The 16,484-nt window shown below is 50.3% G+C and overlaps 2 protein-coding genes across 3 annotated transcripts in view; both read right to left on the reverse strand.

Annotated features, from left to right (window-relative positions):
* Positions 1–6,611, reverse strand: part of KLK6 (kallikrein-related peptidase 6) — a 7,883-nt gene extending 1,272 nt beyond the window's left edge. Inside the window, exons 1-6 of one of the 2 annotated variants that reach the window (XM_008581590.1) lie at positions 6,523–6,611; positions 5,636–5,684; positions 5,180–5,227; positions 4,790–4,946; positions 1,666–1,913; positions 806–942 (exon numbers count right to left, since the gene is read on the reverse strand). In XM_008581590.1, coding sequence (XP_008579812.1) covers positions 806–942; positions 1,666–1,913; positions 4,790–4,946; positions 5,180–5,227; positions 5,636–5,684 — 639 coding nt within the window. In that variant the 5' untranslated portion in view covers positions 6,523–6,611. Of the gene's footprint in view, positions 1–805; positions 946–1,665; positions 1,914–4,789; positions 4,947–5,179; positions 5,228–5,635; positions 5,685–6,522 lie in introns of both variants that reach the window. The other variant, XM_008581589.1, reaches the window with a different exon arrangement.
* Positions 6,612–11,052: 4,441 nt separating this feature from the next.
* The window catches only part of KLK7 (kallikrein-related peptidase 7), a 7,032-nt gene continuing 1,600 nt past the window's right edge, over positions 11,053–16,484 (reverse strand). Inside the window, exons 2-5 of the mRNA XM_008581602.1 lie at positions 14,939–15,098; positions 14,583–14,830; positions 14,218–14,354; positions 11,053–11,760 (exon numbers count right to left, since the gene is read on the reverse strand). Of these exons, the coding sequence (XP_008579824.1) occupies positions 11,605–11,760; positions 14,218–14,354; positions 14,583–14,830; positions 14,939–15,098 (701 nt within the window). The 3' untranslated portion in view covers positions 11,053–11,604. The remainder of the gene's footprint in view (positions 11,761–14,217; positions 14,355–14,582; positions 14,831–14,938; positions 15,099–16,484) is intronic.

The raw sequence follows: 16,484 nt of genomic DNA on the forward strand, positions 1-16,484 counted from the left end.
GAGGGAGAGAGAGAGAGAGAGAGAGGAGAGAGAGAGAAGAGAATGGAGGTTAAGAATGGAGACCGAGAGGTGTGGACAGAATCAGAAATGCAGAGTGAGATGGAGAGAGAAAAAGAGAGAAAGAGAGAGCAGTGACATGAAACTCCAGGACACAGGGGGAGTGACACAGGGGAGACAGACCCGGGGAGAGCTGTGCCTCGCGTTATTCTCTCCAGGGACGCCTCTTCACCTCTTGTCCCGAGGACGGTCCCGTCTGCCTGCTGTCCTTTGCTCTCACCTCTCTGTGTTCTACTTTCTCTGTCTCCGTTTCTTTCTCTCTCTTGCCTTCTTGGCTGTTCTCTGCATGTCCTTCAGTGCGTTAGAGTCATTTTGTCATAAAGAGAAGAGACTGGAAGGACCGTAGTGGGGGAAACCCAAGTTAAAGGTATCGGCGAGAGGGGATGGAGCCCCCTCTCTCTCCAGCTAGGGCTCCCCTTTTCCAGGGACTGGTCATTTCTAAGCAGGAGTTGTGGGGGCTCTGTCTGAGGAAGGACAGCTCCTCTACCATCGGCCTCCTCACCGCCTCTCTCCGGGTCTCTGTCATTCCTGCCTCTGCTGGCTGCATCTCTGTGTCTCTGCCTGTCCCTGGCCGTGTCCCTCTGTGTTGGACTGAGTCTCTCCCCCCCTGCCTCTAGTTCTCTCCCCACCTGTCTCTACTTGTCTCTGTGAAGCCGCATGTTGGTCTGCGTCTCTCTCATACCGTCTCCAGCTGTGTTTTTGTGCCGCTCTCCTTGTCTGTGTCACCGGCAGGTCCCGGTTGCCTCACCTGGCAGGAATCCTTGCCGTGCTTCTCATCGCCAGCGCACACCATGTTTGGGGTGATCTGGTCAGGGTAGGCGCGCTCACACTCCTCACGGGGCACCAGGTAGACGTGCGCACATTGGATGGTGTCAGGGAAACTACCTGCTGGGAGCGAGATGGCCCGGCTCGCCCTGAGTCCCGCTCTTGCCACGTGCTCCCCAGCCATGCTCCAGTCCCCGTAGAACTTTGGTCCCTGCTGGTCACTATTTCCCACTGGTTCCCCTCTTCCTGTTCGTCTCTTATTCTTAGGACCCGTTTCCATTGTCCCTGCCTCCTGCCTGGTCCCTCTTCCCATCCTGACTCCCTCCCTGTGGTCTGTCTTCTTCACTGATCGCCTCTTGGCCACGGGTCTTTTCCCCACTGGCCCCTCCTGCACCAGCTCTCTCTACCGCGTTGGTTCTCTCAGCTCCCACCCTTCACTCGGCTCCCCTGCTTTAGTGGTCTCTCTTCCCCCATCAGTCCCTTCTTGCTCACCCGTGCGTTCTGAGCAGTCTTTTGCACCACTGGCCTCCTTCCTGATTAGCGTCTCCCCTCTGACTCCTCTCGTCATTGACGCTTCGTCTTGTGACCCATCTCTTCCATACTATTCACCCATTGGTATACTTTCTCCACCGGCTGTTCACTTTTTGGTTCAGCTCCCACATTTTCCCTCACTCCCCTTTGACCTTTCACCCACTGATACACTGCCCCATTGGGCCTCACCATTAGCCCATCTTTCCATGGCCCCTCACCTATGGTCCCACCTTGGTCTTTGGCCTTTCACCCTTTGGTTCACTTCCCCTGTCACCCATCGGCCTGCACCCCCATCGGCCTCCCGCTACTGACCGTCTGCTGTCTTTCCCCAGCCCAGGATCTGGCAGCTGGTGTGGTTGGATGAGCAGTCCCTCTCCAGGGGCAGGGGCTGGATGTGTTCAGAGAGTTGGGCGGGACGTGCCAGGCGCAACAGCATGATGTCCTGGTCATGGGTGGGAGCATTGTAGCCAGGGTGGGTCACAGACCGGACGACAGAGCTCTGCTCCTGGGAACTCTCTCTTTGCTGAAGGTTGTGCTTCCCCAGGTAGACCTGAAGGTTCCTGGGAAGGAGGAGGGTTGGGTCTCACCTGGAGCCCTTTGGCTACAGCTGAGGGTTCACAGGGGTCTGGGGAATCATGAATCATCTGGCCTGTTCCTTCCACAGTCACCCCCAGCTCAGTAAATAGCAATTCAATTTTTCCAACCTTGGGGGCTATTCTTAGCTCTCTTTTGTGCCCCATATCCAAGCTGTCCAGAAATCCTTTTCCCTCTCTGAAGCATATCCAGAATCTAACCACTTCTCACCTCCGCGATGGCTACCGCCTTGGTTTGAGCTGCCATCATCTTTTACCTGGATTGCAGCAGCAGCCTTTTCACTAAACCCCCTGCTCTGCCTCTGCTCCCCAGCAGTCCATCCTTCACAAGGCAGCCAGAGATATTGTAACAATGTAAGTTGGTCCTGTCCCTCCTTTGCTCAGACCCCTCCTATGACTCCCATCTTACTTGTAGTAAAGGCCAAAGTTCTCACCATGGCCCTCAAGGTCCTGTACGCTCTGCCTGCGTCACCTCTCAGACATCACTTCCTCCCTCCCTCCCCCTGCTCCAGCCACACTAGCTTCCCTGCCTTTCCTTGAATATAACAGTGCTCTACCTACCCCAGGGCCTTTGCACTACTGCTTGCTCTGCCAGCAATTCTGTCCCCCAGCTATCTGCATGGCTCATTCCGTCACCTCCTTCAAATGTCACCATCTCAGTGAAGCCTTCCTTGGCTACCTAATTAAAATGCAAATACCTTCCCCAATAGGCAATTCCTATCTCCCCTGCTGCTTTCTTTTCCACCAGAGAACCTACCATCATCTGACATACTGTATATTTACTGTTAAATATTTACTCATTTTATTGTTTCTCTTCCCCCAATAGCAGTACTGTCCAATTAAACTTTCAGTCATGATGACGTGTTCTCCATCTGCACTGACGATAGGTGGCTTTTGAGCACTTGAAATATAGGCCATGGATTTTTCATTTCACTTTATCTCTTTAATTTTGGTCTAATTAGCCATGTGACTAATGGCTAGCATATTAGTGCAGTTACAGGATGTCAAGATGGGGATTCTTGTTCTGTGCACATACAGTATCCCCAGGGCCTCGACCAGTATCTGGCACACGATAGGTGTTCGATAAATATTTCTGAAACGAAGCAAAGAGTCATTCTCTTGCTCAAAAGTCTCCCATGGCTCCTCATTGCCCTCAAAATAAATCCTGAGCTCTTCAGCCTAGCACTGGAGCCCCCATGTAATTTGACACCACCCACTTTCCAAGCTTATATCCCACCACGTTCTGCCCTCCAGTAAACTCGCGTCCTTCTTTTCTTAGAATACTCAACATTGTTCTCACCTCAGAGGCTTTGTTCTTGCATTTTCTCTAGTCTGAATGTTTTTTCCCCTTCTTTCATTTGGTTACCTTTTCTCATTTTTTATGCCTCAGCTTAAATTTCATCTCATCGCAAAGGCCTTCCTGACCCTGCTCCATCTACAGTAAGTACCCCTGTTCTTTTCCTTCATTGGACTTAGAGTAATTTGTAATTATATGGGCTTTGGTGGGAGGGTTGTTTCTTAAAGAACTGTCTTTCTGCACCTTTCTGCCCTTGTGCTCCCGAGGGCAGAGACCATGTGTCTCTCTCATTCATTCCTGAATCTCCATTGCCTGACTCAAATCGGGCGCTTTATCGGTGCTCTAAGTCAATGGGCATCGAATGAACGAATGACGATGGTGGGAGTGATCCCAGGTCTCCCTGAGCTTGGGGGAGACCGCCCTGGGGGTCCTGGAGTCCATGACCCTGCATGACAAAACCCATCCCCCCACAGTGAGGAGGGGCACCTATTGTTTTCCAAATACTTGAGTTGTCACTAGCTGCTTCTCTGAGCCTCAGCTTCCTCATCTGCAAAACGGTGCCAAGAGTCCCTTATTGTGAGGATTTCAGGAAAAGTATAGCAAACATTTAATTTAGCACCTGGCCCATCGTTAGCATTTTAGCATTGAACACAATGGCAGGTGTTGGTAATCTAACTAGTGGTTGTTAGCGCCCTGGGGTTTAGTCCTGGGCCCTCTATGTTCCTCTGTCTATACCCGCTTTTCGGATGATCTCATCCAGTCCCATGGCTTTAAGTACTACCTGTTTTCCGACGACACCTTCCTTTTTACCTTCAGCTCTGACCTCTCCCTTGAGCTCCAACAGCCTGCTTGGACATCTCCCAGGTATCTCAAACCCACCTTGGCCAACATGAAATGTCCGATGCTCTCTTTCTCATACCCAGCCTGTCTCTTTTTCTCTCTCCTCCGACTCAGAAGGACAAGACAAGACACCCAGGTGTTCAGGACAAATATCAGCCCTGCATCCTCTCTCCTTCCTCTCCCTCACTGCTGAGTCCTGCTGGCTCAGTCTCAAAATGCCTCCCAGGGACCTCAACTTACCTCCATGCCCCCTGCCACCACCCTGGTCCAAGCCACCGTCTTATGTTACCAGACAACAGCAACAGCCTCCACATGGATCTCCCTTTGTGTCCTCTTGCCCAGTTCACTTTCCACGTGGTAGCCAGGGAGCTCTTAAAAATGTAAATCAGATTGTACTGCTTCCCTGATTAAAACTGACCACTGGCTTCCCACTGAACTAAGAATTAAACCCAAACAACCCATCACACCCTAAATGATCTGATTCCTCCATTAGAAGGTAAATTCATGGAAATAGCAGTTTTGCTTGATTTTCCGTTGCTATATCCCCAGGGTGTGGCACATATTTAGTTCTCCATTGATTATTGGTCTAGTGAACCTGCTTATGCTGGCAGAGGGGGTGCAGGTGTCACCTCCTGCCTGAAAACTACAAGACGCCCTTGGGGTCCAACTGCATCCTCTCGTCATTCATTGCACCGTTGAGACTCACGGTTTTTTGCAGTGGGCAGCTGTGAGGACCCACAGTGGGTGAATGAGGACCCCGCCGCAGAGCAAGTGGCCTGAGATGTAGAGGGCAGCTTGGTAGGGGTGAGAAGTCCCCTCACAGGGTCCACCATGCACCACCTTGTTCTGCTCCTCTGCCCAGGCTGAGGGAGAGAGGGCATGAGTCAGAGAGGAGGTCTGGAGACACCAGGCGCATCCTCCGAGGTGAACCCTAATCAAGATCGTCTCCATTCCCACCCCAAGCTTATCCCCCACCCAACCACAAACCCAACCTCGTCCCCAACCTCTCCCCAGTTTTCAGTCCCGCCTCCCACCCTATGCCTGTCTCTGTTCCCATCCACAACCCCAGCCCCATCCCAATCCCATCTCTTCCTACCTGCAGCAACCAGAACCAGCACCACAGTCAGCCTCTTCATGTCTGCTCCTGAGAGGGGAAGCCACATCCTCCGTCAGTCAGTGCCTCAGACTCTCCTGACACCCCTCCTTCTGCTCCCTCCTCATCCTCTCCTTCCTCCATGGCCTGCAATGCTCTCCTGACTTGATTCCTATCCTTCCTATTCAGCCTTCTGATTTCTTGTTCCCCAACCCATGTCTTCTACCTGAGGGTCCCACGAAGGCAGGTGCCAGGGACTATCCAGAACCATGTCTGTCCAGCCATTCATGGTGAAATTCTGATTAATTCTAGTTTGCCTTCCTGGTAACAGGGGGGGGTTATCTGTGGGGGGCCCTGACATTCTTCCTCTTACAGGATTTTTCTTCTGCACCGTGGCTCTGGACTCACCTTGTTACCCACCCCCACACCTGTACATTCTGGGAGGTGATATGATCTTACCTGCTGGGGGCTGGCCGTAAGGTTCTTGGGTTGGGGGAAGGGACAGCATCTAGACAGGAAGACAGAGAGAGCGAGAAATGCAGGGAGCTATGGGGAAGGAAGGGACTCAGAAGCACAGACAGACAGAGCCAGCGGAGGACGTAGGGGCTGCGGGCCCAGGGCTGCAGGGACTGCCGACAGACACCCACACCCGGGCTCCCAGGCCTCCCTGCAAGAGGCTGGTTCTGTCCTCAGATGCTCCTGGCTCTTCCTTTTAACCCGTGTCTCCCCAGGTTCCTGAGCCAGAAGGATGGCCCCACCCTTTTCCTCCCTACCCAGGCCACCCACACACATTCCTCCTGCCCCCACGGCTCCGGTGACTGATGACCCCCTGACCTGGGCCTCCAGGGAGGGGAGCACTAGTCTCGGGGTGCACCGGGGGCCTGGACTCCTGGGTATGGGGGATGATGGGGCTGGGGCCTGGACTCTTGGGTCTGAGGAAGGAGGGGCTGGGGATGTGGCCTCCTGGGTCTGGCTGAAGAGGGTCTGGGGGCTGGGACTCCCATCTCAGGGAGGAGGGGTTTAGGGCCTGGAGTCTTGGGTCTGGGGAAGGACAGTCTGGAGGTCTGGAATGATGAGGCTTCAGGGAGAAAGGGGCTGAGCATCTGTACTTCTAGATCTGAGGGAGAAGAAAATGGGAGCTTGTTTTCCTCAGTCCTTAGACTTCTAGGTCCTTGAGGAAGAAATCGTCTGAGGACCCAAGAAAATGGTGCCCCTGGCCTCCAGGCATCCCACTACCTCTGTCTGTGACCACGCAGGGACCTGCAGGTCCTCACTCCAGAGTCTAGAGCCCTTGGGCACTGGGAACAGACTGCCCAGGTTCAATGGGGTTGGGGTGACTCACGCACCTGCCCGTATGTCCCTCTGTGTGCTGACGACCTCTGTGTCCCCACGAGAGAGCGAGTGAGCCAGCCTCCGAGAAAGCATGTGTCACCAAACTGGCACCTGCCCCTGCCCCGGGCTGGGGAGCAAGCCCAGGCACTATGGGGAAAGGGCCCTCGAACAATCGGGCTTTGTCCACCCCCAGCACCCCAGTGCCTGCTCCCAACAGCTCCATTTCTTAACTTCTCTTCCGGGCAGGCGGGCGGGCGGCTGCTACAATAGCTGTCCTTTGTCCTGTGTGACAGTCCTGCTGTTGCGGCCCTTTGCCCACCTGCCCCTGCCTGGAGATTTCAGAATTTGACCCTCCTGGCTCATCTCCTCCGAGTCTGGCCACCTCTGAGGTCTCTCACTCCATCTCTCCCCCTGGCCATGGTGGGGCGTCTCCATGTCTCTCTTTCTCTCTGTCTGTTCATCTCAGTCTCTGTATTTGTGTCTCTCTACCCCCTGCCTCTTTCACCATTCTCTCTCTCTCTCTGTTTCCCCATCTGTCTCCATCCGTTGCTCTCTGTCTGTCTGTCTCTCTTCTTTCTGTCGTTTTCTTTCACCTTGATCTTCTGACTCTCTCTGCTTATCTTCTCCTGGGTCTCCCCCTAGGATTCCTGGGGAAATACACGTATGCACACAGAGGGGAGTTAGGTTTTGGGGGAGCTAGGCGAGATCGCATGGGGAGCGATGGGAACCTAGTGGGGTACAGGAGGATTTGAGGACGTACTGATGAGATTCTACACATTGGGAGAGACAGGGAGATGGGCAGGAATGCAAACGCCTTGATAGCGATAGGGGAATATGATGAGAAATGGGGGCTCTGGGAAGCCACAGAAGGATCGGGGAACACTTGGAGAGGTGCCTTTGAACTTGGCCCAGAAAGCCCGGCGAGAGTGGAGAACAGCAGGTGGTGTTGGTGTGGACTGGAGGGTGAGGGCGTGTGTGGCCTTGTGGAGGGACGTGCATGTGGAGGGGCGTGGTGATCACAGGACCCGGGAAATGCAGGGCATGAGAAGGAAGATGGAGGCTTATGGGAACTCGTTGGGAATAAAGGACAGTGATGTGCATAAAGTCTGCCTCAGCACCTGCTTGGGCCTGGCATCGTGGAGAACTTTTCTTTTCTCATTAAATCCAATTGTCATCTTAGGTGGCTCAGCCCCATCACTACCAGGATGCAGACCAATTTGGCATTCAGTATGGGAGTACCCTCTGGGGCTGCCCCACCCTGCGGGCCTTTCATACTCGGTCCCCACTGAATGCAGCATCTTCTTAGGACCCACCGTCCTCCCAGACACCAAGTCAGACTTGTCACAGCCCATTGACCCTCAATCCCTGTCCCACTGCCTCCTCTCTTTGTGGGGTCTCCTCCTCTCTGTTCCCAAGTCCCTGGCCCCAGCTTAGTCCTTCCCCTCTTCCACCTGTATCATTGTCCCAAGCCCTTCCCCTCTTCTTTATCCCTCACTTGACTCCAGAGGGATCTTCCCTTCTGTCACAGCCCTGCCATGGGTCCCTATTGCCTTCTGGACCAAGTCCTGGTGTTTGAGGACCTTTAGCATCCAGAGAGACGCTGGCCAATAGAAATGTGATGCTGAGTACACACAGGTTTACGTTTTCTAGTAGCCACGATTTTTTTTAAGTAAAAAGTTTTTAAGTGCTCTTATCACAAAAAGTAAGCACGTGAGGTAATGTGTACATTAAATAGCTTAATTTAGCCATTCCACAATGTATTCACACATGAATCAAAACATCATGTTGTACACCATAAATGGATACGATTTTTACTTGTCAATTAAAAAATAAAGAAAGAAAAGAAAAAAGTAAAAAGAAACAGGATGGGTTGATTCTAATATTTCATTTAATTCAATACATTCAATATATTATTCCAACATGAAATCAAAATAAGAAAATCCGTAACAGGATCGTTTGCCTTCTTATTTTTTGGCATACAAAGTGTTTGGAATCTGATGTGTCTTTTACTCTTGCAGCACAGCTTGGTTGGGACTTGCCACATTTCGAGCCGTCAAGAGCCGGGGGTGGTGACTGGCGACCACAGTGCACGGCGCAGCTCTGCCCACTTCTGTGTGTGCTTCAGCCCCAAGATCACTTCAAGCTCCCCTGAACCTTGCCTTGCCCTCTGGCCTCTGGACCTTCACTCATGCTATTCCCTCTTCTTAGAATGCTTTTCCCACCTTTTCCTGGCAACGACAGCTTGTCCTTCAAGTCTTTGTTTGAACATCAACTCCTCCAGGAAGCCTTCCCTGAAAACACCCAACCTCCACCCACTGCGGTTGGGTTAGTCACTCTCTCATGTAGGTTCCCACAGCACGTGCCTCCTTCAAGTCACCTGGACCTGGGGCCATCTGTATTGATGTCCCTCTACCCCACTGGACTGTGAGATCCTTGAGGGCAGGCACCGGAGCTGACTCACTCCTGTGTCCCAAGTACCCACACAGGACCTGGCCCAGAGGAAGCCTTAGGAAATGTTGACCAAATGACTAAATGACTTTATTATGCCCACTCCCGTTTTATAAACAAGAAAACTGACACTTGGAGTGGGGAAGTTAATTGTGCAACATTGAATTCCCAGGAAATGGTGGAGCCTGAATTGGAACTCAACTTGCAACATGACGGCGGATGTGGCCCATCTCTCGGAGACCCCACTGGGTCTACCTTATTACAATATGGGGTGGATGGATTTGGGGGGAATTGTTGAGAGCCACGTGGGGAAAGCAGGGAGGTGGTAGGCCATGGGGAGTGAAGAGAAAGAACGAAGCCCCCAACTCTACCCATTTGCCAGTGACCTTCACTGTTTTGCCACGGACACATGTCACACATATTTATTTGATATTTTATTTTTTCCCAATTGACTTGCTCTGCAAAAGTCATCAATAAAGAGATTGTTTTATAGGGAAACTTCTTGAGTGCATGAGCAGGAGAAAGTACCAGAAAGTCCTAAATAATAAAAACCAACACCTGTTGAAGGTTCGAGCATCTTCTGTATATTAACTTATTTAATCTTCATCATAATCCTAAAAAGTAGGTGCTTTTTCTCCCATTTTAAGAACAAGGATGGGGAAGTAAAGGGCTCAAAGGCAAATAGCTTGTAGAACTATTCCAGAACTGGGATTTCAACCTAAGAATCCAGGTCTGGAGCTAGTGCTTTGAACTACTGCACTATACTGTCTTTCCAAAGAAAAATGGAGTTATTTTAAAAATATTCAACATGAGCACCAGCTCAAGTCATTGCAAGTCCATCCCTAGCTAGCATATAGGAGAAGCAGAGGGGCGGGGCCTAGGACCTCCAGGCTGATTTAGTGCAACTGCAATGTTTTTTACTTTTTAAAATTTTAAGTTGAGTATTGATTTGGGTGGCTTGCAGGAGAGAGAGAGAGGAAGTTGATGGAGCTTCATGGGGATGGGTGCCCAAAACCCCTTGACGTTCCTGAAATTTGACACAGGCCTAGAGACAGAGCACGCTGAGGGTCTGGATTCCTGAGCCTGGGCATAGAGGGTGCTGGGGGCACGGACTCCTGGGTCTGAGGGAGGAAGGGCTGGCCAGACTCCTGTTTTGTGTTGGCCCCTCCGTGTCTAGAGAATTAGAGTCATTGGCTGCAGAATTTCTGTAACATTATGGCGATGGGGGTGGGTTAGGAGAGACTCAGTGGGAGATGAGATAAGGAAATGGAGGATGCTGGTGGGGAGGAAATTCTGGGAGGGAAACAGGAAGGACAGGTAGGAGGGGCAGGTGAGTCCTGGGCTGAAGTGGATCCCTCTGTCAGCAGAATCTGAGGTGTGACTGCCCAGAGAATCTCAGATGGCAGGTGGCTGGGGGCGTGGCCAGGCACTGAGTCACAGAGGGCTCTTCCCTCATCCCTCTTTCCTTCCAGAGGCCCCTTCTCTGCCTTCTTGGGGTGGAGGAACCCACCTACCTGGATTCCCAGCCAACATCTTCCTCTGGCACACAGGATGCTGGTTGCTCACTTTTGGCAGGCCCTTGTGTCTACCTGCCCTCCCTATCCCTTGCTGAGCACCTCCCTGCTTCCTCCTTGTTTGTCACCTGTGAAATGTTTAGAAGCACTTTCACATCCCTTTCCACCCTGATGAAGTAGGCATATTCGCTCCTCCCTCATCCCTCCCCTCTTTTCTCTCTCCCATTTTACAGATGAGGAAAACTGAAACCTGGGAAATGGAGAAAAACTTGCCACCGAGCAGGGAGGCAGGACCAGGGCACAAGACCAGATATATTTTTCTTTCTGGTCTCCCTTCCTCAAGGGTATCCTCTCTCCAACCTTAGAGCTTCAGAGCTTTTCCACCTTGATTTTATAGGATATAAAAGTGCGCATCTACTAACTAAGTGGAAGGAAGGAGACACCTCATGACTAACGCCATATGCAGTTTGGTAAATATCCTTTCAGATTTTATTCTGTGAATATTTTATTTTACATTGCTAGGATCACATACACATATATTTTTTTATCTTCCTTTTTTCTTTAACATCACATAGCATAAACATTTTTGCATAGCACTAACAACTCTTCCTGAGAATTATTTCTAATAGCTTCATAATATCCTTGAACCAAATTGGCCTATTATTTAAACAATTCACTTTTCTGGAACATGGTCAGTGTTTCCACTTTTTTGTTATGATAAATAATGTGATGAACTCAAACTTTGCTCCACATTTTAGTTTTTTTTTTTTTTTTTAGTAGTAGTATCTTCCTAAAAGAATTACCAGGTCGAAGGCCATGAATAAGGGTCTCGGTTCATGTTGCCGTGTTGCAGAACTGCCCTCCACAGAGACTGTAGGAATCTACAGTTCCAGCGTTCGAGAGTGCTAGTCCCACCGAAACTTCACCACCACTGAGGTTTTTGTGTTTCTTTACTCGTTTGGATTTTAGGTCCTTGCTAATTTGATTGGTTTACAACCAGGGCATCCAACTGAGATTTCAATATGTCTTTGAGGAAAGCTCAAGTCAACTATGATTTTATGCTGGTCAATGTCCTTATTTCTGTGAATTTTCTGTTTGAAGTGCAGCATTGTTTAACTCTTGGTGGTGTATGGACTAGCGATGCTTTCTCATGGTCTCGTTTATCCAGTTCACGTACTTGCAGACTTGAGTGTAGACACCTGGGTCATTAGGTTGGCCACAGGGGAAAGTTCCCCAGGACACCAAACCTTGCAGGGTACCTTTGCACACCAACGGTCCCCCTGAGTCCCCCTGGAGGAAACAGAGTAGGAGATTAGCTTTGGCTTCAGAGCAAACCCCTGGCCCCAACTCAGTCTCATATATTCCCCTTTTATCTGTCTTTGCCCATCAGACCACGGACTTCTTCCACCCTGGCCAATGAGGAGATTCATTGTCTCTGGGGGACCAATGGGAGAGCAGGAATTAGTGTTACCATGCAAAGTACAAACCAGGTTCTCTGAAGACATTGGCTTCAACCCTGGCTAATGGGGCCAACCACAGGGAAGGCGCTGGGCTTCCAGGGATCCGAGCACCATTTATTTTCACATGTTAAGGACTCTGCTGTAAGCCAGTAGGGGTAGGAGCATTATTTTCAGGGGGTGGGTGCATGCCCCCTTGAGCAGGAAAGGGGGACCGTGGTGGTCTTGGAAACCAAGAGCAGGACCAATTACCTCATTCACAGGGCTCAGTGCAAAATGAAAACGCGGGCTCCTTGTTAAAAAACTATCAAGAATTTCAAGCTGGCAACAGGAGTGTGTTAAACCCAATGTGAGACCCTTCTGAATGGGGCCTCTGTGTCACTGCAGAGTTTGCAGATTCACGAAGCTGGTCCTCACCAGAGGAGAAGAGGCGTCCGTCATTCTCCAGGACAGGCATCTCTCTCCCATCGTCTCCATCCCTAACACACACTATCCCACCCACCTCCCCTGAGAGCTGAGGTTGCAGATGTGAGGCCCAGGGATGGGTGTATGGAGACAGAGAGAGAGAGAGAGAGAGAGAGAGAGCACCAAATGGAGAAAGAACAAAGAGAACAAGAATGAAACAAAATTAGGCATAAACAGAGAGAGATGTGTGAAGATGTTCAGAGATGGGGGGGTGCGGGGCGGGGGAAGGTGTGTGCGACAAAAAAATGAGGAAGAGAGAAAAAAAAAGAAGCGGGAGAGAGAGAGTTCTTCCCCCAGCACCAGGACTAGGGTCAGGCAAGTGAGGCATTAGCTTCAGGCACAAAATTTCAGTAATTGCAACTAACAATATTTTAAGGCAATACTTTAAAAAACTCATGTAGTAATAATAATTTTAAAAAACCCCATAATAATATAGTATGAAAGTACTTCAAAAAGTTCGTGGAAAGATTCATATTATCTTTCAATTCTATTTTTCCACAAACTTTTTAAAGTAATATCGTATTCAAATTTTAAATAAGGACAGTGTCAGTGCTATTGAGCGACACTGACACCTGAGGCAGAAGGAAAATTCAATAAGACTGATTCACTCTTTATTTAAAATTGTGATATTTTGTTCATTGTGGACTTTTTGCATGAATATGTATTTTTAAAATATTGCATTAGAATATGAATTATTTCAATCACTGAGCTTTTTGGCATCCCCTTAAAGTTTGGGTCTGAGGTGGGCAACTCAATCGCCCTCTCTGATCCCTCCCCCATCTTTCTCACTCCCAGTAAACTCTCTGCCCCATCCCCAGGGCCACACCAGGCCCCAAATGTGTTCCTGCTACTGACCCAGGCNCACCTCCCCTGAGAGCTGAGGTTGCAGATGTGAGGCCCAGGGATGGGTGTATGGAGACAGACAGAGAAAGAGAGAGAGAGAGAGAGAGAGAGAGCACCAAATGGAGAAAGAACAAAGAGAACAAGAATGAAACAAAATTAGGCATAAACAGAGAGAGATGTGTGAAGATGTTCAGAGATGGGGGGGTGCGGGGCGGGGGAAGGTGTGTGTGACAAAAAAATGAGGAAGAGAGAAAAAAAAAGAAGCGGGAGAGAGAGTTCTTCCCCCAGCACCAGGACTAGGGTCAGGCAAGTGAGGCATTAGCTTCAGGCACAAAATTTCAGTAATTGCAACTAACAATATTTTAAGGCAATACTTTAAAAAACTCATGTAATAATAATAATTAAAAAAAACCCCATAATAACATAGTATGAAGGTACTTCAAAAAGTTCGTGGAAAGATTCATATTATCTTTCAATTCTATTTTTCCACAAACTTTTTAAAGTAATATCGTATTCAAATTTTAAATAAGGACAGTGTCAGTGCTATTGAGCGACACTGACACCTGAGGCAGAAGGAAAATTCAATAAGACTGATTCACTCTTTATTTAAAATTGTGATATTTTGTTCATTGTGGACTTTTGCATGAATATGTATTTTTAAAATATTGCATTAGAATATGAATTATTTCAATCACTGAGCTTTTTGGCATCCCCTTAAAGTTTGAGTCTGAGGTGGGCAACTCAATCGCCCTCTCTGATCCCTCCCCCATCTTTCTCACTCCCAGTAAACTCTCTGCCCCATCCCCAGGGCCACACCAGGCCCCAAATGTGTTCCTGCTACTGACCCAGGCAGAGAACAAGGTAGAGAGACCTAAGGAGGCTGGGTCGGGGAGAGGAGCAAGGGCAGGCTTGGCACGCGGGTCGGCACTGTGCTGAGAGCAAGAAGACAGGGCACCCAGGGAAGATGGGGAGGGCGGCTTACATTGCAGGCGTTGGTCTTGGAGTTGGGGATGCCAGCGCATAGCATGGAATTTCCCAGCAGGTCCTTGTAAACCTTCTTGCAGTCTTTGGAAGAGATGAGCTTGACATCTGTGCACATGAGCTCTGATGGAAAGGTCACTGCAGGGAGGAGCGGGGAGAGCTGTCAGTAGAGGCCTGGGTGCTGATGCAGAGAGGATGGGGCTTGAGGACCCAAGGGGTTGGGGGGCCAGCCTCCTGAATTCTGAGAGAGAAGAGGTCTGAGGGGCTCAACGCTAGGGCAATGGAAAGGGGCAAGACACCTGGTTTTCTGGGTCTGAGGGAGGAGGGGCTGGGGACCAGATTCCTGGGTCACTGAGGCAGCCTCACCATCAGGGCTGGTGGTGGTGCCCCAGCCAGAGACAGTACATGTGGTCCCAGGGGGTTCACAGCGAGAGGGCAGCTTGACTTTCTTCACACTTGATGACAGCCTGGCCCGGCTATTTAGCCTCACAAGCATGAGGTCATTCACATGAGTCTGTGTGGAGTAGCCAGGGTGGCGGAATGACCTTGAGGCTTTGATATTCTGGGCTCTCCGATCGCCTAGCTCATCACTGCCCATGTGTACGTTGTACTCGCTGGGAGAAGAGAGCGACATAAAGAGAGACACTGTGACTGAGAGAGGGGGATAGAGTCCCGGAGAGCGAGCTGGAGGCACAGGGTGCACGGCTCTGGGCAGCTCCTACCTCATCTGGCAGTGGGCGGCGGTGAGCACCCAGCGCTCGTTGAGCAGCACGCCTCCGCAGTGGAGCTGACTGCCGCTGAGCAGGGCCACCTGCCATGGGTGAGAGCCTCTCGGACATGGGACGCCGCCAATAATCTTGTCCCCGCTCTTGTCACCCTGGGCTGGATAGAGATGTGGAGAGACACGGGGGTAGCCAGCACTGGGGGAAGGCTGAGAAGGCAGCCGAGGGAGTCAGAGGCGGAGAGACAGAGACGCATGGAGAAATACAGAGGCGAAATGGAGAACCGCGCAGAGAAAGTGAGAGATGGCCACGGAGAGAGACGGAGGGAGCCCGCTCAGGAACCCAGGAGGAGCATCTCATCTGGAGGCAACCGCAGAGGCTGACGCGAAGACGCTGAGTGCAGGAGACAGGGCCTGGCGGGTACAAGACCCCAGGAGTCAGAGGATGCAGGAGAAAAGGCAGCTGCAATGAAGCATCTTCCTTCCTGGGGAGGAAGCTGTTCCAGCCGGAGGGTCTGACTCAGGCTGTCCTTGCACAGCAGGTGGGACACTGGGAGGCCCAGGGTGAAGTCAGGCCTCCCAGTCCAGCCCTCACCTGCTTCTTCTTCTTCTTTTTCTTTTTTTGTGATTCCTCGTTTAATTCTTTTTTAATCTTTCTGACTACAAATTGAGAAGCTCTCAGTTTGGTTTCAAAACAGCACCTAACACATCTCATCTCCGTTCTTAGAAAAGAGCCAGCAAAGGAATCTCAGTTCAGGGCTTTCTTCAGCAACAACGTCTGGGCAGGATTTGAGGACATTGTTTTATTTTCTCTACTTTTATTTTTCTATGGTTAGCTTCTCCTGTGGCAAGCGAGGCTTTCCGCATACAGTAGTGCTAGAAAGTTGGCTTTTAAACTTACTTCAGAACAAAAAATAGGTTCATTTAAAGAAAAAGGTTAAGGAAAGAATGGTACAAGTAGCACTTTAGGTAGGACAAGAGTCGTGAAGGTGGTACTGGAATGACAAGTTTGGGAAACACGAAACAAGGTGACCGCTAAGCTTCCCCCAAGGCCTGGGAACCTTAGTCTGGATTAATCTATAGTAATGCTGAGCGACGGGCTTACAAGAGGAGTTAGCAAGCGCGACATGTAAAGACATACTGACAGCAAACCCAGATTCTTCTCTCATGCGCCTTCTGTGCAATTGCCAGTATTCCAGCCAGTCCTGCTCAGTTAGGTTCGCCCACTCTATCCTTCTCTCAAAGACTCGCAGTGTACACTAATATTAAGGATTAAGAAGTTTAACAATCAAGAAGCCTATTTTATTCTCATTCAAATCTGCATTCCCAAAACATACTGGCTGCAAAACCTTTTGCTTATTTATTTTTTTGGAACAGTTATTAACATTGCAGGGAACTGGGCCAGCCCGGTGGCGCACTGGATAGTGCACTGCTTGGGAAGCGCGGCGGCGCTCCCGCTGAGGGGTCGGATCCCACATACAGACCGGTTCCCGCTCACTGGCTGAGCGAGGCGCGGGGGCAACACCGAGGGTTGCGATCCCGTTGCC

Source organism: Galeopterus variegatus, unplaced genomic scaffold, assembly GCF_000696425.1.
Source record: "Galeopterus variegatus unplaced genomic scaffold, G_variegatus-3.0.2 Scaffold2402, whole genome shotgun sequence".
Lineage (NCBI taxonomy): Eukaryota > Metazoa > Chordata > Mammalia > Dermoptera > Cynocephalidae > Galeopterus > Galeopterus variegatus.